General features: G+C 38.3%; 1 protein-coding gene across 1 annotated transcript in view; it reads left to right on the top strand.

The window, feature by feature from the left end:
- The window catches only part of DOCK11 (dedicator of cytokinesis 11), a gene marked incomplete at its 5' end in the record, with an annotated part of 164,765 nt that overhangs the window by 76,356 nt on the left and 65,280 nt on the right, over positions 1 to 23,129 (top strand). The window contains 11 exon segments of the mRNA XM_014584108.2: positions 636 to 705; positions 796 to 921; positions 2,785 to 2,856; positions 4,287 to 4,433; positions 9,243 to 9,326; positions 11,605 to 11,716; positions 13,891 to 14,069; positions 15,392 to 15,508; positions 17,587 to 17,662; positions 18,798 to 18,907; positions 20,693 to 20,804. Coding sequence (XP_014439594.1) covers positions 636 to 705; positions 796 to 921; positions 2,785 to 2,856; positions 4,287 to 4,433; positions 9,243 to 9,326; positions 11,605 to 11,716; positions 13,891 to 14,069; positions 15,392 to 15,508; positions 17,587 to 17,662; positions 18,798 to 18,907; positions 20,693 to 20,804 — 1,205 coding nt within the window.

Below are 23,129 nucleotides of genomic sequence, written 5' to 3'. Positions count from 1 at the left end.
AACCTGAGAGCTTATCACAAATGCTGATTATTGAACTTCACCCCAGACCTACAAAATCAGAAGCTCTGGGCGAGAGGCTAAGCAATTTGGAAACAAGCCTTTCATGTGACTCTGATGCATGCCGAAGTTTGAGAACCCCTTCTCGACTCTTCCCTTTAGGACTGTCTCTGCATTTTATATTTACTTCTAATTTAAGCTCAGATACCTGCCCTGTTTCTTCCTTCTCTCCCCCCCCCCTCATCTATTGACATGCTTTTCTCATTTTATCTTTCTATTGTCTTCCTTTTATTTTCCCTAGAGGGGATCTCAATATTTATCTTACTTGAGGTCTCTTACTGTAGTAACTATGACCATACTTCGAATGGATACAGAGATTTAGAAAGGCAATGAAGCACCTATAGCCAAAATATGGTATCCTTTTGAACCAGGAAATATATTTTCCAAGACCCTGAGCATGTTAGATGCTGAAATATATGTTAGAGCTAAACTACCATTATATCTTAGGCAATCATCTCCCTTTTAATTGTTTAGGCAATGTTAGGTATTTTTAAGGTTAGACATGATCATCTCATTTAACAGTCAAACTATGGTAATCATTGTAGCATGACATCTGACTTTTGTGAATGTTGTTTCAGGGTGCTCTTACATATCGTATCAAAGTGCCATGAAGAAGGCTTGGATAGTTATTTAAGATCCTTCATAAAGGTTTGTGAAGTGAGCTTTCTTTCTGAGCGATTTGTTTTATTTGACAATTTCATCTTACGGCTCTCTCTCTCTCTTTCTTTCTTTTTGTAGTACAGTTTCCGACCTGAAAAACCAAGTGCCCCTCAGGCCCAGCTGATACATGAAACCCTGGCTACTACAATGATAGCAATATTGAAACAGTCTGCGGATTTTTTAGCAATAAACAAGCTGCTAAAGGTAAGGACACAGGACACAACCGAGAACAAGCACAGCTATAGACAGACTTACTCACTAGCCTCCCATGTCAGTTCCAGTCTTTCATCATTTTCTCACATGACCCTCCCTCTATTCACCCCTTTGCCCTCGCATCCTGTCCCTGAAGTTGCCCACCCACAGACTTCTTTGCCCTCCCGACTCACCCCTTGCCCACAGTCAAATGCATAATAGGGTTTTGGATCAGATAGACCTGGGTGAGAATCCTGTATTCACCACAGAACAGTTCTGTGACTGGGGGCCGCTTACGTAGAATCTCTGAGCCTTCGAGTCCTCATTTCTAAAATATAAGGAAAGCCTTTAACATATAGTTTCTGGCACATAACAGGCACTCAATAAATGGTAGGTTTTCTCATCATCATTATTTTTATTATTTTATCCATTGTAGGATTGTAGGTATTGGGATATATCTGCTTAAAGGCTTCTCTACACCCTTCAAACTACAGGCAAACACCTAGGCTGTGCCAGTGTCATACATAGGGCAGGGTTAGGTCCACCTCAGAGCACAGGTGGTAAAAAGATTCATTATCTGTTGGAAATGTAAAGGCAGTAATGGGGTCGGCAGGTGGTGTGATGGTTGAGGTGCTGGACTTGCATATGACTGACCATGGTTTGAGTCCTGGACCTGGAGGCTTACTTTCTCACTCTGTCTCTCTGTCTCTGTCTCTCTCTCTCTGTCTCTCTCATCAAATTGAAAAATAATAATAAATAAAATTAGGGGACCAGCAGATGGCATAGTGGTTTTATCACTGAACTCCCACGTGGCTGATGCGGTCTGAATCCTGGACCCAGTGGCTTCAAACTCACCCCCGGTGCATGTGTATGTGGCCAAAATCCTGAGAGGAGAATGGAGGAGAAGAGATTGCAGCATGACCATTCCCCTGAGGGATGATTTCTCACTTTCTATTTGTCTCTTTACAAGCGTGCATGCTTTATAGCAAAAAGAACCTCTCCAAAATAAAAATAAATAAATGAATAAAGTAATTCTTAGAAAAAAAAATTTAAAAATGCAGTTAACAAAATAGGAGCCAGATGATAGTGCAGTGATAATGCAGTACCCTGTAAGGCTGAGTCACATGGGAAGGTCTAGAATTCATGTCCCAAGACTTTCCTGAGTATGCCAGACATGCATGTGTCCATGGAGCAGGCCTGACTGGGTAGATTGTAACATCATAATTCTGTTGAGGGTACCTCTTTCTCTCTCTCTTGCTCAAGGAAGAAATACATAACCTAAAAAGAAAACAAAAAAGTGCGTTTGCTTTTCACTGCCTGTGGACAGTTCAAAGAATATCAGTGATAAAATACCCTCCCTAGTAGGACACCTGTCCCCAGCCTCCCTTTGTACATCACCAGTCTACTACTACTGAAGTACAGTAGTAGCTTTTTTTTTTTATTATTCAGAGAGAGAGATTTTTGCTATAGGGTGCATGCGCTCAACAGAGACACAGAAAGTGAGAAATTACCCCCCAAGGGAGTCTGGCCTAGTGCAATCCCTTCTCCTCCATTTTCATCTCAGGATTTTGGGCATGCGCACACACACGTGTCCTGTGTGAGTTTGAAGCTGCTGGGTCCAGTACTCAAACCACAGCTGACTATGTGGGAGTCCAGCAACATAACCATTATGCCATCTGCTGGTCCCAGTAATAGCTTTTTGCTAAAACAATTTGAAGGTATTCTGTGGGATTTTGATGGTAAATTGGTATCACTGAAATGTTAGTAATTTATTAGTTCAGAAATGAGATCCAGGTTGATTTGTCAAACTTTGCTAAGTTTTAAAGATTTGGGTAACCATTAAACATTTTAAAATTATTTATTTATTTATTGTAGTACTCATGGTTTTTCTTTGAAATAATTGCAAAATCGATGGCCACATACTTACTGGAAGAGAATAAAATTAAGGTAAGTACACTCAAAAATAATGTTTTTAAGTTTGATTTTATTTATAATTGACAAATAAGAATTGTCTCTATTTATGAGAAGTATATTTAACTTAAACAAATAAAGCCAATCTTACAGATAGCCATGATATGCAAATGCCCTTTTATATTTAAGGGCACTTAGCCCTTACCTTTTTCAGTATTGCTTACAAAAACAGTAGATGTATTACAGAAATTTTAGGGCACATAAATTCATATGTTCTCACAGTCTCATTTGCAGAGACACTTCCACGCAGTCTTGCCTATAATTATTTGCCATATACAACTTGTTCTCTTTAAAACTTTGCCTTTATCTTGTGATCTAAAAATGTCTGTGGTGGGGGAACCAGCAGTTAGCATAATGGCTATGTCACTGGACTCCCATGTAGTCGACCGCGGTTCGCGTCTCGGACCCGGTGGCTTAGAACTCATGCCGGGCTCGTGTGCGTGCATGTCCAAGATCCCAAGAGGAGAATGGAGGAGAAGGGATTGCGGCGTGACCATCCTCTCTGGGGGGTGATTTTTCGCTTTCTGTCTCTATGTCTCTCTCTGTCTGGCGAGCGCACGCGCCCTATAGTGAAAACCTCTCCAAAAAAAAAAGTCTCCGGTGGGGCCAACAGGTGGCATGGTGGTTAAGGTGAGGCCAACAGGTGGCGTGGTGGTTAAGGTGCTGGATACCCCCACGTGATTTGAGTCCCAGACCTGGTGACTTGCTTTCTCACTTTTCCTCTCTTTCTCTCTGTGTCTCTCTCTGGTCAAATTAAAATAAATGAAGTAATAAATAAAAATTAAATAAATAATTTAAAAAATTTTTCAGGTGGAAAGATTCATGTGGAGAACAAGCACAAATCAGACATAACCTTTTCCTTCAAAAGGCTTAAGGCATGTACAGAGTTAAAAGCACTATACAATAAATATGTTCCTGGAATGTAATGTATGCATTTAGTTGTATTTCTTGTTTGAAAGGTACAGAGACATTTTCTTAGTTATAGGAATAGTAAAGCTAAGACTTGTGAAGTAAAAAAAAAATTCTCCCCGTTTATCATTTTTATCAGAATTTTCACAAAATGGGTATACTGGAATTGAGATGCATGCATTCTTTGGGTGCCAGAAAAAAAATGAAAAACTGGGATATGTCTGCATCTTAGGAACATGATATTCCAAAGTTGGGTCAGAATGACCCATTCTTCCTGCTAATTTCTGTCAGTTATACTGTTAGAGAATGGGATAGCTCCAGTAACGATCTACAGTAAAGTACACATTGAACTAGTGATGTCATTATTAACTTGGGAGAAAAGTTGTGCTTCGGTTTTAAAGCATATTTAAACATATAGACTATGTTTGAAAGTACAATGGCAATTGATTTAGACTCTTCTGGAACTCTGACTCTTTTCTATGCCTTTATAATTCAAGCTTCCCAGAGGCCAGAGATTTCCTGAGGCATATCATCATGTCTTACATTCGCTGCTTCTTGCCATAATTCAGCATGTGACTATTCGCTATGCGGAGATTCCCGATGAGTCCAGAAATGTGAATTATAGTTTGGCTAGCTTCCTGAAGGTGAGTTAAAGGTAGCTGGAACATGGTAAGGAACCTCTCTTCACTGATACAGCCTTGAAAACCGAAGGGGGAAAAATAATTTCTACAGACTTGGGTAGGTCTTGATAAAGCTGTTGGAGTAACTCTTTTGACTGAATTGATGGATCAATTCAAACAAGTTTGTTTTATTCCCCCCTAAAATGTGAGTTAATTAAACCAGAGATCCCATATAAGTGGCTTTGCTTATTTTACACAAGGTTTTTAAACATAATTATAATGAGATGCATATGGTTTTTTCTAGTTTGTCCTTACTGTTGTCAGCTTTTTCTTTTTCTAGGCTGTGTTGTTTAGGGACATCACAGTTATTCCTTCTTGTCACATTGTCAGAATTAATTTTTTCTTTTTGTCTCTGTACTAATATTTTAATACCTGCTTTTTTTCCAGCCAGTGTTCAGTATACCTTTTTCAGAAACAAACAAAATATTCCAATTTTCATTCTTTTAGGTGAAACTCATACTTTTTAGATGGCCACAGTACTCACCACCCCTGACACCCTTTATATATTTAAATAGTTTCTCTGACCCCCGTTATATTAGCTTTTGAGTTTACAACTTTCGAACCAAAGCAACATGTTTGGTGATATAACCATAGTCTCTATGTGGCTAATACGTCTAAATGAAATGGTTAGTTTTGGTCAGTGATGTTATTTCGTTTGAGAGATATAAGAAATTTCTAAATTTATGAAAGATAGCACATTTATCATTATTACGTTTTATTATTGTCCATATGTTAGGAACAGTGCTAGATTGCAACTGTTCTATAAAGTGAATACTGTCAATATTTGACTTATCAGGGAGGATAGTTATGGATTTACTGTATAACTCATTTAGTTATTTTGTTATTTATTTATTTATTTATTTTTAGATAGGATCTCACTATGTCACAATCCTCCTGTCTCAGCCTCCTAAGTAGCTAGGACTACAGGCATATGCCATTGTCCCAGGCTATGCCTGCTTTTTTCTACCTTCCCTCTCCTCACAGCTCTTCAGCATCTATCAACTTTATGTTAAGAACCTAGTGGTTGGGACCAGCAGTTAGTGTAGTGGCTATGTCTCTGGACTCCCATGTAGTCAACCACGGCTCGCGTCCCGGACCCAGTGGCTTAAACTCACGCCGGGCGCGTGTGCATGCGTGCCCAAGATCCCGAGAAGAGAATGGAGGAGAAGGGATTGAGGCGTGGCCAACCCCCCTGGGGGGTGATTTCTCGCTTTCTGTCTCTCTGTCTCTCTCTGGCAAGTGCACGCGCCCTATAGCAAAAGCCTCTAAAAAAAGAAAAACAAGAACCTAGTGGTCATTATTTCATCTACACAGTTTTACTGTCTAACACACCCTTTTTTTTAATTCAAAATTCACAACTAGGTTCAGATCTCGAGAATATCATTTTCTGACATGAGACTTCTATTTGTCAAAATTAACATCAGGTTCTAACACTATTATATAAGCCTTTTTGTATACTAAAAAGCAAACACACACTTATCTTTTTAAGGTGAAATGGATTCAGATCCAAAGTGTAAGATCTTAGTTCTTTTTTGGAGCTTAAACTTAAAATTTACCATGAACATCATTGGTTTAATAGCAATATTATATTTACTTAAGTCACCAAACATTTACTTGTCTTCTCTGTGGGGATTTGAAGATGTGAGAGGCTGTCCCTATAAGTCACATTCAAATACATTTACAAAATAAAGGCAATAACTGTACCATCGAAAATACAGACACGGTATTACAGAAAAACAAGAAATGGAGAGGTTATGATTAGGCATTATGAACAAAGACAGGAAGAATTTGTTTAGAGTTGCTACGATGAAAATTGAGGGTGTCACAGGTAGAGGGTTCCTGAGAAAAGATGAGGCATGCGTATTCAGGAAGTATTGAAGGACAAGTGGAAAAGTCACTGTACAGCAAGTTTACAGTGCATGAAGAAAGATCTGGAAAGGCCATCTGGTGCCAGATGATGGAAGGGCCTTGCATGTTAGGTCAAAGAATTTGCATTTTGGTTTATGTGCAGTTGAGAAACACCAAACTTTTTTGGCTAATTTTATTGTTGGATGATGATGGATAAGGTAAGCAAATGACCAGCATCAGGACAACCAGGTAGAACACCAACTGTGTGCCTGGTGGAGTCCACTCGTCTTTTAGGCTCAGCTCTTACCTAACCTTACCATGCAGTGTCAGTCACCCCCTATGTTGTTTACTCGTCCTTTACATGCTTCATGGCACTTCTTACCGTGTTGATTTTAACGATTTGTCTTTACCTTTATGCAAGTTTGTACTTCTCTAGAACATAATACGTTGTCTCAAGCACAGTAGGTCCTCCACATACTTGTTGGATGAATGAATGAATGGACACCTAGCTCAGTAGTCCAAGTGAAAGATGGACCCCAGGCAGTTGCAGAAAAAGAGAACAGGAGAGAGTGAGCTGGGAGATACATGCAAATTTGTTAATCCAGTACTGAGTTCTCGGGCCAGCCCATTCATTATACAGTGATTAAGTGCAGGACAAAGGGAGCCAGATACCATGTGGCCTCACTGTGGTTTAAATCCTGGCCCCAGGGCCTGGAAAAACAGGCCAGGCACATGTGCGTGCATGCTCAAAATGCTGACAGGATGGAGAAATGGAAGAAAAAGTATCGTGGTATGACTATATCCCATTGGGGTGGTTTGTCTCTGGCAAGCTCATGCATCCACTGGCAACAGATAAATTAAAAAGCTGAGTTCTTCTTATTTCACAGGAGTATTCTAGGCACTATAAAGATTATAAAGAAAAAGAAATAATTCTTATTGTCCTAGGTGAGAACACAGAAAAATAATAAAATATAAACTGGTATAGAATCAAATATTTAAAGGGACCCATAGGATAGAACATTAGTTAAATTAAAAAAATGAGTTCTACTGTTCTAAATCAGAGTAGGGTGACTAGTAAATAGTAATTTATTCTATATAGCAAGATATTTAGAAGAATTTTGAATGTTCCCAATACAAAATAATGATAAATGTTTGAGTTGATAGATCTGCTAATTGCCCTGGTTTGGTCATTTTACATTACATTCATGTAACTAAAAAAAATCACAACATACCCCACAAATATGTACAATTATTATGTATCAATCAAAATAAATAATAAAAAGTAAAGGGACCTGTGGGCCAAGATAGTTGAGGGAGATGAGACTTCAGGGGCACCCTGAAGAATGGGCAGGATTAGGAAGAAGTAGTGATAGAATTGCTGGGGCTGGCATGAGCAGAGACCTGTCAGAGGTTGGAATACCTTGTGCACCTTGAAGGAATAATAAGTTGATGAGTTCTGTTGGGAAATAAAACTGGAAAATTAAGTTGGGACAAGGTCACAAATGTCATTGAATGCCAGTCTAAAGAGTTGGGAATTATGTTAGAGGCAGCAGGGTACTACTGAAAGCCTTTGGCCGGGAAGGTGACATGATTAGATCCAGGATTTAAAAACTAATCTGGGGACCAGCAGTTAGCGTAATAGCTATGTCGCTGGACTCCCACGTAGTCGACCGCGGTTCGCATCCCAGACCCGGTGGCTTAAAACTCACGCTGGGCGCGTGTGCGTGCATGCTCAAGATCCCGAGAGGAGAATGGAGGAGAAGGGATTGCGGCGTGGCCATCCCCCCTGGGGGGTGATTTCTTGCTTTCTGTCTCTCTGTCTCTTTTTCACACGACATATAGAAAAAAAAAAAAAAAAAACCTCTCCAAAAGAAAAAAAAAACCACTAATCTGGAAACAGATAGAGAGATGAGAGGCATAAAGACTGGTTAGAAGGCTAACTGCAGTCCTTGGTTGTAAGGTAATAAAAGCCTTAACTAGGAGAATGAAAGCAGAGAAAGAAGGATAACTATTAGAGCTGTCACCTGTTACAGAGGAAGAATTTTTTTTTTGAAGAGGTTTTTGCTATAGGGTGCGTGAATAGCTGACTGACTACTACTCTACACTCCCCTTTGGGCTTTGAGAATTGACCAAAATGAAGCAGGATAGCTGGATGTGTGTATGTGTGTGTGTACATAGGTACATATTTTCATGTATATATATATATTATATATGTATGTGTCTGTGTGTATATATATTCATCTTGTCTTGGAAATGCATAGTTGAGGGACCAGCAGTTAGCATAACGGCTATGTTGCTGGACTCCCATGTAGTTGGCTGTGGTTCGAGTCCTGGACCCTGTGGCTTAAACTCAAGCTAGGCACGTGTGCGTGCATGTCCAAGATCCTGAGAGGAGAATGGAGGAGAAGGGATTGCAGTGTGACCATCCCCCCTGGGGGGTGATTTCTCACTTTCTGTCTTTCTGTCTCTGTCTTTTTGGCAAGTGCACGCCTCCTATAGCAAAAAACCTCTCTCAAAAAAAAAAAAGGAAGGAAGGAAGAAAAGAAAAGAAAAGAAAAGAAAAGAAAAGAAAAGAAAAGAAAAGAAAAGAAAAGAAAAGAAAAGAAAAGAAAAGAAAAGAAAAGAAAAGAAAAGAAAAGAAAAGAAAAGAAAAGAAAAGAAAAGAAAAGAAAAGAAAAGAAAAGAAAAGAAAAGAAAAGAAAATGCATAGTTGAGACCCTTGAGTCTCAATTTCAATGATAGGTTACTTGCCCTTCATCTTTTTCCTTAAGGTCATCTGAATCTCTGAACGTTATTATTCTATTACCTGGAAAAATGAAAATGCCATCCCTTATTGTGGGATAAATTTAAAATGTTTAAAAGTTACACATGACAGACATTTAGAATGATGTAAATGATCATCTATTTTGTTTTGGTTTTCCATAGCGCTGTTTGACATTAATGGATAGAGGATTTGTTTTCAACTTGATAAATGACTATATATCTGGATTCAGTCCCAAAGATCCTAAGGTAAGTTATAGGGATATAATTGCAGTGGATGTCAGCCATTAAAGCATGAAACCAGGGGTGACATTTATTTTCTTCTTGAGGATTTGGAACTGCTGTTTTTATTTAGGTTCTTTTAGTATAGCTGTACCTTTTTTTTAATCTCAACTTTATCTATCATTATTATTTTACAGTTTGCTACAGGGCATGTGTACCCACCAGAGAGAGAGAAAGTGAGAAAGAAAGCTTCAAGGTTCGGGACCTGAACCAATGGGGAGTCTAGTGCCTCAACCACTTGCTGGCCTCAGAATAGCTGTATCTTTTTTTTTTTTTTTTTTTTTTTAAGGTTTTTGCCAGGGGATGTATGTTCTTGCGGGAAAGGAGAGAGACAGAGAGAGAAAGTGAGAAATCACCCTCATAAATGGGGGGATGGTCACACTGAAATCCTTTCTCCTCCATTCTGTCTTGGGATTTTGGGCACGTACACCCAGCGTGAGTTTCAAGCCACCTGTCCCTGACTCAAACCATGGTCAGTGGTTTGGCCATGTGGGAAGCCAGTTGCTTTAACCACCACACCACCTGCTGGCCCAGTATAGCTGTATCTTTTTTTTTTCTTTTTCTTTTTTCTGTTTTTTTTTTTTTTTTTGAGAGGTTTTTGCCATAGGGTGCTTGCGCTCGCCAGAGAGACAGAGAGAGACAGAGAGATAGAAAGCGAGAAATCACCCCCCAGGGGGCATGGTCACGCCGCAATCCCTTCTCCTCCATTTTCCTCTCAGGATCTTGGGCACGCACACACACGCGCCCGGCATGAGTTTAAGCCACCGGGTCCGGGACACGAACCGCGGTCGACTACATGGGAGTCCAGTGACATAGCCATTACGCTAACTGCTGGTCCCTTTTTTTCTTCTTTTTAAAGAAATCACTACTTTTTTAAAAGATTACTTTATTTAACTTTTTTTGTTATTCTTATTATTTTTAAATTTAACCAGAGAGAGACAGTGAGAGAAAAGGGAAAGTAAGAAAGCAAGCAGCTAGGTCCAGGACCCAAACCATGGTCGGCCATGTGGGAGTCTAGCAACCTTAACTACCACACCACTTGCTGTCCCCATGGTAGCAGGGAATATTGGACTGTATTTTTGGGGTCTCCAAGACCACCCACATGTTCATTGATTCACCAGAAGGACTTCTAGGACTCAACATCTTGTCATACTCAGGCTAAGATTCATTAAAGGGACACAGTAAGGATACTTAGCTGGATCAGTAAGGGAAATAGGCTTGATCAAATGGACTGTGTAGCAGTCCATGGGCAAGTTTTCCAAGCTCTCTCCCTCCTATGAATGGTCATACAGAGCACACCCTCCCTCTAGCAATGAAAAAATATTTCATTTACACATGTGTAATGTTTTTGTTTCAGGAAGCCCATTTGAGACTCAAGAGATTAGGGCTTTTTATTAGGGGCTGGTCATGTAGTGGAGTCTGATAAGAATTCCAGACTCAAAAAGGAAAGCAAGGGGCCAGCAGGTGGTGTGGTGGTTGAGGAGCTGGACTCCCACATGGTGGACCACGGTTCGAGTCCTAGACCAGGCAACCTGCTTTCTCACTTTCCTTCTCTCTTTCTCTAGTCAAATTTTCTTTCGTTCTTTCTCTCTTCTTCTTCTTCTTCTTTTTTTTTTTTTTTGAGAGATTTTTGTCATAGGATGCATGCACTCACCAGAAAGACAGAAAGCAAGAAATCACTACCCAGGGCAGATGGCCACACTGGCTATCCTTTCTCTTCCATTCTCCTTTTGGGATTTTGGGCATGCATGCACACATGCCTGGCATGAGTTTTAAGCCACCGGGTCTGGGAGTTGAACCATGGTCAACTATGTGAGAGTCCAGTGATGTAACCATTATGCCATCTTCTGGTCGCCTCTTTGATCAAGTTTAAATAATAATAATAATAATGATAATAATAATTTGAAAAACAATATTTTTTTTAAAGGAAAGCAAAGTAGATATTCATCATAAATCACATTGTTTGTACAAGTGGTCTAAGCAGACACAGAAAGAGCAACCTTATCATGCGGGAAACATTTCAAAATCCAATTTTCCAGGTGCTAGCCCACAGCCAGCCTTGCAAACAGGTCTTCTTAAGGATAATAGTCTTGGGCCTGCTATGTAAACTGTTTCTTGCACGGGTCACATCTCAAGTTCTGCTTAGAATGCCAGATACTTTTGCTGTGAAGATTAATGCGCTGGGTTAAACTATTGAAATACTATCTCCTAAATATGAATTAACATAGAATTTCTTTCCACATAGGTTCTGGCTGAATACAAGTTTGAGTTTCTGCAAACCATTTGCAATCATGAACATTACATTCCTCTGAACTTGCCAATGGCATTTGCAAAACCTAAACTGCAGCGAGTTCAAGGTATCTATTTGCATTTTCCATCATTTTTGAAATTGTATTTTTTTTTTTGCTACCACTAGTGTAGTATAATGTTTTCTAGTCAAACCAGTCAGTTTGAATGAAGGTAACCTCATAACTGTTACTATCTGAAGATGGGGTATTGGTATTCTCATTTCCTTATCACTGGTGATAATCATAGTATGAAGAAATTGGGCATATTATATAGATTACTGCTTAAACACATATGTCGATACTAGTAAAATTGTTCTTTGTAGTAGTGCTTAAAACGTCATATGGGACTAAATTAAGAAAAACCGTATAAATGTATTTCTACTGAAAGCATGGAAAAAGAAATGCAGTGGCAGAGTAAAATAGTAACATGTATGTACTAAATTTATGAAATGCCTTCAGTTATCACCATTGCTAGTTTTATTGAATGCTTTGTTGTTTAGCACTATTCTTATGTTCCTATGTTTTTTATTTGTCCTTTTTCTTTTCATATATTAATTAGATTTTTTTTCATTTGCGGTGGACCGTTTGACTTCAGTAGGTAGGTTTAACTCGGTTCACTCTAAAGTAGTTTGCTGTTTTTAAACACAGTTGATTTGATGAATGGCTGAGATGGATGGGGGCTTTGTTTGCTTTTCAAATCCTCCCAAGCCAAAATGAGGCTTTAGTTAATGTACCCAGAAAGTCTGCGAGGTAGCGTGTATGTTTACTTTTAAAATAAGCTTGAGTGTTTGTAGAGGAAGCAACTTTAAAACATCTGTCCTCAGAAAACAAGTTCCCTCTGTAGACCAGCATGGGGGCAAAGGATGGAATCTGAGGGACTCTCCACTTTAAGTGTGTGTCACCTCTCTCAAGCTTGCCTCCTTCTCCCTGTCTAGTGACTCCATAGCCAGAGTTTTGAAGGTGTGCATGAAATCACCTGATTAGATTGATTCAACTCACTGAAGTAAAAAAAAAATGCTCTGCCATTTGAAAAATCTACCCAGATAAGGTCACCTTAGTTTATACTGGCCCTTGTGTGTAGAAAATATTTGGGATTCACGAAAGAGCATGACTAATGCAGGAAAAAAATCATCTGCCTTGGTGTCTAGGGAAGTATTTGCTGAGCTGCTGTCTAGTGATAGACTTACAGCCAGTGAAAACAAAGAAGAAAGGTTTATAAAACCACAGCACCTCTAATTAACCACCCCCTTATTGTATTCTAGCATGTATAGTTCACATACTTTCCCCAGTATTTATCAAGCAGTATAAAAAAAGAGGAGAAAAGAAGGGGTGGACAGATCATCGGGATTTAGGATTAAATTAGACTACTGGCAGCATGAATTAATTCCTAACTGAATACATAGCATTAGAGTAAATATGAAGAGGCCAACAAAGGAATATAAAGCATGTCCTTCATTGTGGCCTAACTAAATTGAATGGCAGGGGAGAGGAAATGAAGATAGTAGAAACCTGCAGCAGAAATGACCAAACTTGATCATAATCCCCTCTGAGTAGTTAGTTATAAGGCAAATCCTAACCAGGATATTAAGATATAGAATTTAAAATAGACTGAAGATCTCATAGGGAGTAAAATAAATAGTTTGAAGATTTTATCAAATAAAAGATTTATATTTACATAATGATCAATTGGTTGAGAACAGGCTGTTTTTGCTGGTTGTTCTTATATCGTATTCAGGTCAATATGCAATGAATAGTCACTTAATACCTTTAAAATGACAGTTGTCTATAATAGTTTCGCTTCCTTGTCTCACTTTTTAAGTATAAATGGATAAGTAAATCAAACATTATTGTATAGAATTACTAAAATATATAGATGAAATGAAATCTCTTCAGATACAAAGAAATGTGTTAAGACACTACAAAACACAGAATTATTTCATTCTCTTTTTGTGCTAAGATTTCTAAGAGTTTAAAAGATCGAGGAGGGAATGACCATCTAGGGACTTTCTTGTTGATTGAAATAATCATTAAAGCTATCCTCTAGCCCTCATCACGAGTGCTCTTGGAAAATTTTGCATGCTTACTCTGTGCTAAAAGAATCACTCAGGTTCATTAATAATAAAAATGATCATTCTTGCTAGCATGATCACATAATATTATTAAATAATATATATGGTATTTTAATGGTATCATAATTTTATGAACATTTTTATGAATGGGTTTTAAATTTCATTATACTGCAGATTCAAATCTTGAATACAATTTATCAGATGAGTATTGCAAGCATCACTTCTTGGTTGGTCTACTTCTGAGGGAAACCTCCATTGCTCTTCAAGACAATTATGAGATCAGATACACAGCTATCTCTGTTATAAAGAATCTTTTAATAAAACATGCATTTGATACTAGATACCAGCACAAGGTAAGGATACCCAAACAATCATAGGTATCATATTAGGAAGTTTCTTCTAAGATGATATATTCGAGATGAAGTTTGCAGTAAAGAATATTATGAGTGAGCATCAATGAAAATTTATTTTTATGATCAATGAAAGCCAATGAACTAAAAATAATGCAGTCCAAGAGGCTTTATATAAGTCTCAAAGAAAAACCTCCCAAAGTCCTGAAATATGGGAGGCAACTCTTGTGCCATCACCACCACTGTTTTCTGATTGGGTGTATGTATGTACTTGGTAAGGAATGACTACAGCTGAGGAAAGCAGTAAATAAACTTGTATAAGAGATACCACATTCATTAAGAGTACTAGTGGCCAGCTTTGTTTACATATTTATAAATACAATGTATCAGTCTCCCAAGTCTTATAATTGACTTAGGAGTGCTAAGATCACATTATTTTAATAGCGGTTTTAATCAAAGCAAGAAAATGTTCCTTGAATGAATATAGTAATTTGCCATTTTTTCCCTTCTTCCATTTATTCATCTATTCATTTGACCAGTGTGCATTGACCATCTGCTCTGTGCCCAGGCAGTGGGGATGAACTAGTGAACAAGGCCAGCACAGTTTCTACTCCCACCAAGTTCAGCCCTCACTGGAGTTAAAGTACAGGACTAATATTATCTGCTATTTTAAAAGAAAGAAAGAAAGAAAGAGAGAGAGAGAGAGAGAGAGAGAGAGAGAGAGAGAGAGAGAAAGGAAGGAAGGAAGGAAGGAAGGAAGGAAGGAAGGAAGGAAGGAAGGAAGGAAGAAAGAAAGAAAGAAAGAAAGAGGGGGCTAGCAGATGGCATGGTGTTTAAGGCACTGGATTCCCCCATGGCCAATTGAGTAGTTCAAGTTCTGAATCCAGTGGCTTAAAAATCATGCCAGGCACGTGTGCATGTGTGCCCCAAATCCCTAGAGGAGAATGGAGGAGAAGGAATTGAGGCATGGCCATCCACCCTGTGGGGTGACTTCTTATTTTTCCCCTCTCTGTCTCTCTCTAGCAAATGCATACACCCTATGGCAAAAACAAAAACAAACCAAAAACAAAAACAAAAAGACAAACAAACAAAAAACTTTTACTTTATGTGGTTATGTTTGAGGACTATGAGTTGACACTGTATTGTCTGTAATTCCAAATACCAATGAAGTTCTGTGATAATTATTTCAAGACTATCAGCATGAATAGACTCATGCCTCATTCATTTGTTGTGGATATTATTAGTCCACTTTTAGTCTTTAAACAGGAGCTGACCCTGTTTATTTGTAATATATACCTGTTAAATTGTTGGCAATTATATTTTAGAACCAGCAAGCCAAAATAGCACAATTGTACCTCCCATTCGTTGGACTGCTTTTGGAAAATATACAGCGATTAGCAGGTCGAGATACCTTGTATTCTTGTGCAGCCATGCCTAATTCTGTAAGTAGCAATGTGTTTCTGTTGAAGTTTTATCCTGTTTCAATGCATTCGGAATTGCGGTCCAATACTATATGATCTGTTAAGAGTTCATTTTTTTACTTCATTTTCACTTTCACCATTTTTCCCAGATCAGTGCTTCTCAAACCTTGACATGCATATAAACCACCTGGGGAATTTGTTAAAACAGATTCTTAATTCAGTAGACTTGGAATGGGGCTTGAGAATTTGCCTTTCTAACAAGCTTTTGGCTTCTTCTGGTTTAAGGGCCATGCTTTGAATAATGAGCCAAGATCTGAGAGAATATCATGAACCCCTTTTACTCAGTGTTTTGTTCTTGAGATTTTCTGTTGTTCATATGCCTTCATATATTTATTAGACTTGAAAACTGAACTGGCATTGGGGATTAAACTGTCTTCCTTTGCTGCTCCCCTCCACTGTTAGTCTTTCAGCACTTATGGTGAGTTCCTTTTAACTTACCACACTTGGTCTGTGCCCTGCCCCCCGCCCCCACCTTAGAATCTTAGGAGTGAAAAGGAACTTTGGAGGTGATCGGTTTATCATTTGGCATAACTATTGCAATAGTTAAAACATCCCTTCTGACATTAGATCTGAAAGGTTTTCAATCCACTGGTCCTAGTTTTGCCCTCTAGATACGTGGAACACATCTGTTCCTCCTTGCACACGTGGCCCTTTCATATGTGCCTTCTACATTTTTCTTATATCTCTACTTCATCATCTGTCATTGTGAATATTTTACTTTCTTGGTCACCATTCTTCTGGATGTGCTCCAGTTTACCAATGACCCTATCAAAGTATGAGTGTTTGGGCCAGCTGGTGTCATGGTGGTTAAGGTGGCCAGATCCCACAAGGCTGACCACGCAGTTGGAATCCTGGAGCTGACTGCTTGAGAAACATGGACATGTGTGTGTGTGTGCATGCCCAGAATCCTAAAAGGAGAGAGAAATGGAGGAGAAGGGATTGGGATATGACCATCCCCCATGGTGGGGGGGTGCTTTTCCACTTTTCCTCACTCACTGTCCCTCTCTGTCTCCAGTGAGTACACGCACCCTCTGACAAGTTAAATATAAATATGTATATGTCAGAGGGCTGGCTCCATGGACTAATGGTTAAGGCAGCCAGATCTCACATGAGCAACCAACTGTGCAGTTCAAGTCCCAGACTCAGCAGCCTGAGAAACGAGGTGTTTGTGCATGTGTGACCATAAGTCCCAAAGATAAGGAGAAATGGAGAAGGGACTGTGCGGTGACCGTTACCCATGGGGAGGGTGCTTTCTTCTCTCTCTGGCAAGCACACGTACCCTCTAGCAAAAAAGAAAAGTGCATGTGTGTGTGTGTGTGAATTGTACACTTGGCAGTCTGCCCAGTAGGACTATTAATTCCTGCCCCCCACCCCATGTTCTGTATGACCCAAGATCATCTTTGTGCTCTTAGTAGTTATATCATATTGTTGAGTGACAGGTTAAATTGTGACCTTTTAAGCTTCCCCTGGAAATTCTAGGAAATGTTCCGGCCAATTTGTCAAGCCTGTCCTGGGTTCCTGTGAAAGCTAATGTTAAGCCTGCCTGATGCCTTGCTTGCTTGTAGCTGCCGATCCTGGCAGTCACCTGAATGTGGATGCTGCATTGCCTCCCTAGGCATGAGGCTGGCCATTCTTCACAAACACAGTAGCTCATGCTTACACTCACTCCATATACATTTGACAGTGCTATTTGGAATGATTTCACTCATCTGTTCTTTCTTTTCTAGCTCAAGTTCACCTAGGGCTTCTGGTCACACTCCTACCTCTAGCATTGCCCCTGGTTCCAAGAAGGAGAACTGAACCATGTTTAGGATGCACTGGTTGCAGCCATCTAGAGTTATGTCACTTGGCCAGAGTTGACAGGATGTTAGTAGCTATTTTGTAAAGACAGTCTCCTAAATACTAAGTACTGGTAACTGATTTAGACATTCACACTGAGCTTTATTTAAAATTGGAGTACTATCTTAATCTGTTCATTCAGATTTCTATCCTGGTATACAAATTTGTTAAAATAACAGAGCTATCACTTTCTGTTATAGGCATCCAGGGATGAGTTTCCATGTGGCTTTACTTCACCTACAAATAGAGGGAGTCTGAGCACTGACAAAGACACTGGTAAGTAAGCCCTCTACACATTGAATGAATATTTAGACATGTCCCTTGTACTTGTCTGTAGTTTTTAAATTATTTCAAAATAAAATTATATAGGGACCAGCAGTTAGCATAATGGCTATGTCACTGAACTCCCATGTAGCTGACCGCAGTTCGAGTCCTGGACCCAGTGGCTTAAACTCACACCAGGTCCATGTGCGTGCGTGCCCAAGGTCCATGTGCGTGCGTGCCCAAGATACGGAGAGGAGAATGGAGGAGAAGGGATTGCGTCATGGCCATCCCCCCTGGGGGAGTGATTTCTCGCTTTCTGTCTCTCTGTCTCTGTCTTTCTGGCGAGCGCATGCGCCCTATAGCAAAAACCTCTCCAAAAAATAAATAAATAAAACTATACATAGCATGATCTCTACTAGAATATAATTAAAATATGACACTTGCAGCCCATTTTCTTTGCCTAGGTTTCCTGGTTAAACTGGTTTAAAACATAGTTTGGTGTACTGAAGAAATAGAAGATGAGAAAAACACTGGTTTCCAATACTCTTACCTTAACTAATTTTTATTTTATTAAGAGTGAATTTTGCTATAGGGCACATGCGCTTGCCAGAGAGACAGAGAGAAAGAAAGCAAGAGATCACCCCCTAGGAAGGATGGCCACACTGCAATCCCTTCTCCATTCTTCTCTCAGGATTTTGGGCACGCACACACACATGCCTAGTGTGAGTTTTAAGCTGCCAGTTCCACGACTCAACTGCGGTCAACTATGTGGGAGTTCAGTGATGTAACCATTATGGCATCTGCTGGTCCCACCTGTCACTAATTTGAGGGAAGACATTTCCCTTTCTTGGGTCCAAGTTTCTTTATAAAATTGTCTCTTGAATTATGTGATTTTATTTTATGACACTCAAGAAATTTCTTATAGTTTTATACACAGTAAAGTGTTTTGAGAAGTAAAAAATTGCTTAACCTTCACTTGGTTTCTTATGTGTTTTGATATGATATATACATTTCACACTTATATATACATTTCACACTTTAGTTTAATAAAATCTTACTGTGTTGTTACTTAATCTGGTTCTTAAAATATATTTTTGATGGTTTTTCCTGTTGCTAACAAGGACTTGGCTTTTTTTTTTTTCTCCAGCTTATGGGTCTTTCCAAAATGGACATGGAATTAAGAGGGAAGATTCAAGAGGTTCCCTCATCCCAGAAGGAGCAATGGGATTTGCAGACCAGGGAAACACTGGTGAAAATGTAAGAACCTAAACGTGTAGAATAACTGTAGTTGTATATTAGGCTACGGTAATCTTTCTCTTTATATAAATAGTAGGCACTCTGATCTCCTGTAGTCTATCCTGGGTCTGTAAAAATCATCCCATAAGTCTTGGGTATTTTAGCAGTTATTTTCTATCCGGACAGGTTTTAGTTAGAGATCTTAAAACTATTTATAGGAAGTAAGGCATTCATCTTCAAGAGCTCTAACTCTGAATACCTCCTCTAACCCTAGCACACTGTAACCTGTTCTAGAAAAGGGAAGATTTAGGTTTAAAATATCGAATGTGCCTTATCATTTAAAATAAAGCATATCTTGGCAGGATTAATTTGGACTTTCATTCTTTTGTAGTAATGACATTAATTAGGGATTAAAAAGAAATTGGGTCTTAAAATCGATTTCTGCATCCCAGCATCATTTAACATATATCCTCCAACTCTCTTATCAAGTTGTTTCAAGCCTAATAGTAAAGTTTGAGATGTGTCTGCCTTTAAGACAGAGCAATCCTATTTTAGACCAGTAGTCTTACCATGCTACTATGTAAAATCATAGCATCATAACATTATAAGGGCCCATAAAAATAAATGAATAAACTCCAACTCTCAATTTACAGATGAAAACCAGGATTTGTGATTAGAACCAGAAGCTGTAGCAGGGCTATACCTGAACCCAGATTTTCTAATTCCAGTGCTTTTTCTCCTATATTATGGGTACTCTTGCTATACATCAGAATCATCTGGAGAGCTTAATAAAACTAGGTGGCTGGGCCTTACCCCCAGAATGAGATTTAGTAGGTCTGGAATAGGGTCTGCTGATTTGTACTTCTAAGTTCCCAGGTGATGTTGATGTTGCTGGTTGGGCACCACCCATTGGGAACCACTGGACTATACTTCTTTGAGCCTTTGGGTAAATAGTAATTTATTAACAAAGGTTCCTATTTCCCACCATTTAAAATTAGGACAACAGGCACCGTCATGGATATGGCAAAGAAAAGTCAGAGAGGTTAAATGACTAGGTAGTAGAGTTACATAGCTAGTAAGCAGTCACAAGGCTAGGTCTGCTTTGATCCAAGTGAAAGTTTTTTCTTAGTAAATCCTACCTTAGTAAACGTGCATCCCCGGTTTAGCTCAACTAAATTACTGATTTTTAACAAGGGTAAATTCTTTAGGCAATTGTTATTGTTTGTATAAATCCCCTAATAGGTCAGATCTTCTCATGCCTAACTTCTAGTATTTTAACAATTTAATAATAGGAACACCACTCCTTTGTAAAGGTTTTGATTTTGAGGTATTATTGGGCCCTCCTTAGTCTGATTATCTTATAGTAATATTACTAGCCATTTTTTAGATAGATTTCTTGACCTATGCTTGGGAAGTGGGATTTTAATAAACTCTAAGAAGAGATTAAAATCAAAGAGTATAAAATGTTTCTCTTATGCTTTCATATACCTTAGTTAAATTCTTCCTCCACGTAAAAGCTATTTTTCCTGAACCTGCCACATGTGTATTTTTAAATTTTACTACTAAAATTCAAGGTGCAGGGAAATAAAATATACATAGTATTCATGGCTATATCTTTATGAAGACCCCCAAGGTAATTCCCAGTGATATTACTAGGTACAATAGCCCACTTGCCCCACAGGGGTGATATAAAATATAGATTTATATTTAAAATATTCCCAGATAGGACTAATAAAAAGTTACTGAGTTAAATGGAAAATTGTGGTGTTGATATTCTTTCAGAAGTTTCCTCTCTTTATCTTACAGACCCGACAGGGTTCAACAAGGAGTAACATATCCCATTATAACCGATTGGATCAGTATGAAATCAGAAGCCTCTTGATGTGCTACCTGTATATCGTAAAAATGATTTCTGAAGGTGAGCTGCTAGCGTATTAAGCATGGACTCTACTACATGTCCACCCTCACAGGTTCACACGCTCATGCGACAAGTACTTGACCATCATCTGGAAGTAAAGTATAATCACATTAGAAACAGATTTTTGAAGATTCTGACCTTAAAATATTCCTTAAAATGAACCTTAACATAGGTTCCTATTAGTCACGTAGGCTTGAATCTTTGAAATAATTCTACAAATTAATTACTAAAGACAATAGTTTAAAAAGTGGTAAACTTTTTCTTTTTTACATAAGCATATAATTCATTAAATGACCAATGTAATGGGAAGGAAATAAAAAAACTAAAAAACCAGAATTCATATCTAATACTGTAGCTTTTATTTGACCCAGGATTTAGAAAATCAGAAACAAACATAAAGATAGGAAGAGTTTTCTGAGGTAGGTAATGGCATCATTGTCTTTGCAGTATCACCAAATGGTCTTGTCTGATGTCCAGTTCATCAGGCTGTTTTTCTTCCTTGCTGTAGAACCACTTTCTGGTGTTACCAGCTCCTCTTTACATTACAAGATGAAATGCAGCTGATAGATTTTCATAAACTGCATATCCTCTGGAAGCAAAATCAGGTTATTTCATGCCCAGATACCACATTTATTTATACAATTCCTTCCCTCTACTTCCTTTTCTCAATATTTTTGCTAAAAAGAAAAAAAAATGTATGCAGGAATGAAGAACATAAAATCACCTGGGTTCTGATCATCAAAATCCTTGTTATCTTTTTAATCATTTAAAAAGTATTAAATATTACCTGCTTTACATCTTTTATTTTTGCAATAATGCAGCAATATAGATACATAAAATAAGTTGATAGCTAATTAAAGAAAGATTAAATCAACAGCTACATTTGAATAATAAATTCTAAAGTACAGATGTTCCTCAACTTAGGATGGAGTTATTGCCTGACAGACCTTGTAAGTTGAAACTATTATAAATTAAAAAATACATTTAATATACCTAACTTATTAAATATCATATCTTAGACCAGTCTACCTTAAGTACATTCAGAATGCTTACATTAGCTTATAGTTGGGCAAAATCATCTAACACAAAATCTATTTTATAATTAAATGAATATTTAGTATAATTTATTAAATACTATACTGAAAATTTATTAAATACTATACTGAAAATATTATAATAAAATTTATTAAATATTATACTATACTATACAAACAGAATGGTTGTCTGGGTACTCAGTACAGTTTCAACTGAGTATGTATCACTTTTGTACCATTGTAAAGTCAAAAAATCATAAGCCAAACAATTTTTTAAGAAGAGAACTGTCTTTAGAGAGGGATCAACAGATGGTTATGTCACTGGACATAACATGGCTGACTGCAGTTTGAGTCCTGGACCTGGAGGCTTGAAACTTACACCAGGCACGTGTGCATGCATGCCCAAAATCCCAAGAGGAGAATGTAGGAGAAGTGACTGGCATGGCCATCCCCCAAGGGGGTGATGTCTCGCTTTCTATCTCTCTGTCTCTGGAGAGTCTACACATCCTGTAGCAGAAATCTGTCTTAAAAGAAAGAGAGAACTGTTCTTATATTATTAAGTAAAATAACAACAAAAAAACCTGGGTGTTTAAGCTCTACAAATGTACAATTTAGAGTAGAACTCAGATTATATTGAGGCTATGTGATGAGTCTCCATGTTTTGGGAAAGAAGTAGAAGGAAATAATTTTGAACATCACTAATATTTTATTCCAGGAGATAATTGATCAGTTAACACTACAGCCACAACTCAATGGTTTTGTCTTCCCACAAGGTTAAAAGTGGAGAAATATGAAAATTGATGGCTAACTTTGGGAGATTTCTTTTTAGATTAATCAAAATGTTCTAAAACTGTGGTGATTGTTTCAGAAATCTATGAATATAATGTATTGTGTATTATTTAAATGGGTTATTTTATGATACATGAATTCTCTCAAAAAATTTTGTTAAAAATGAGGCCCAAGAGATACATGGGAGGGAAGAAGAAAACAAAACAGAAAACAGAGCTGAAAAAGAAAGTGGTTGAATATTACCACAGTTCAAAGAAAGTTAAGACAGTAAGAGAAGGGAGAGGTCCAGCCTTGTAGCATAGCAGTTAAGCACTATGCACAGAAAGCCAGACCTGACATGGTTGACTGCAGTTCCAGTCCCAACTCTGGCAGCTTGAAAAATATGCCAGATATATATGAGCATCCAAGATCCTGATGGGATAGAAAAATGGAGGAAAAAGACTGTAGTATGGCTATGCAAGGGTGCTTTCACACTCATTCTGTCTCTCTGGCAAGTAGCGCA

The sequence above is a fragment of the Tupaia chinensis genome, unplaced genomic scaffold, assembly GCF_000334495.1.
Source record: "Tupaia chinensis unplaced genomic scaffold, TupChi_1.0 Scaffold145659_1, whole genome shotgun sequence".
Classification (NCBI taxonomy): domain Eukaryota; kingdom Metazoa; phylum Chordata; class Mammalia; order Scandentia; family Tupaiidae; genus Tupaia; species Tupaia belangeri.
The sequence above is the reverse complement of the archived record's forward strand: the minus strand, read 5'-3'. Positions and strand labels throughout refer to the sequence as shown.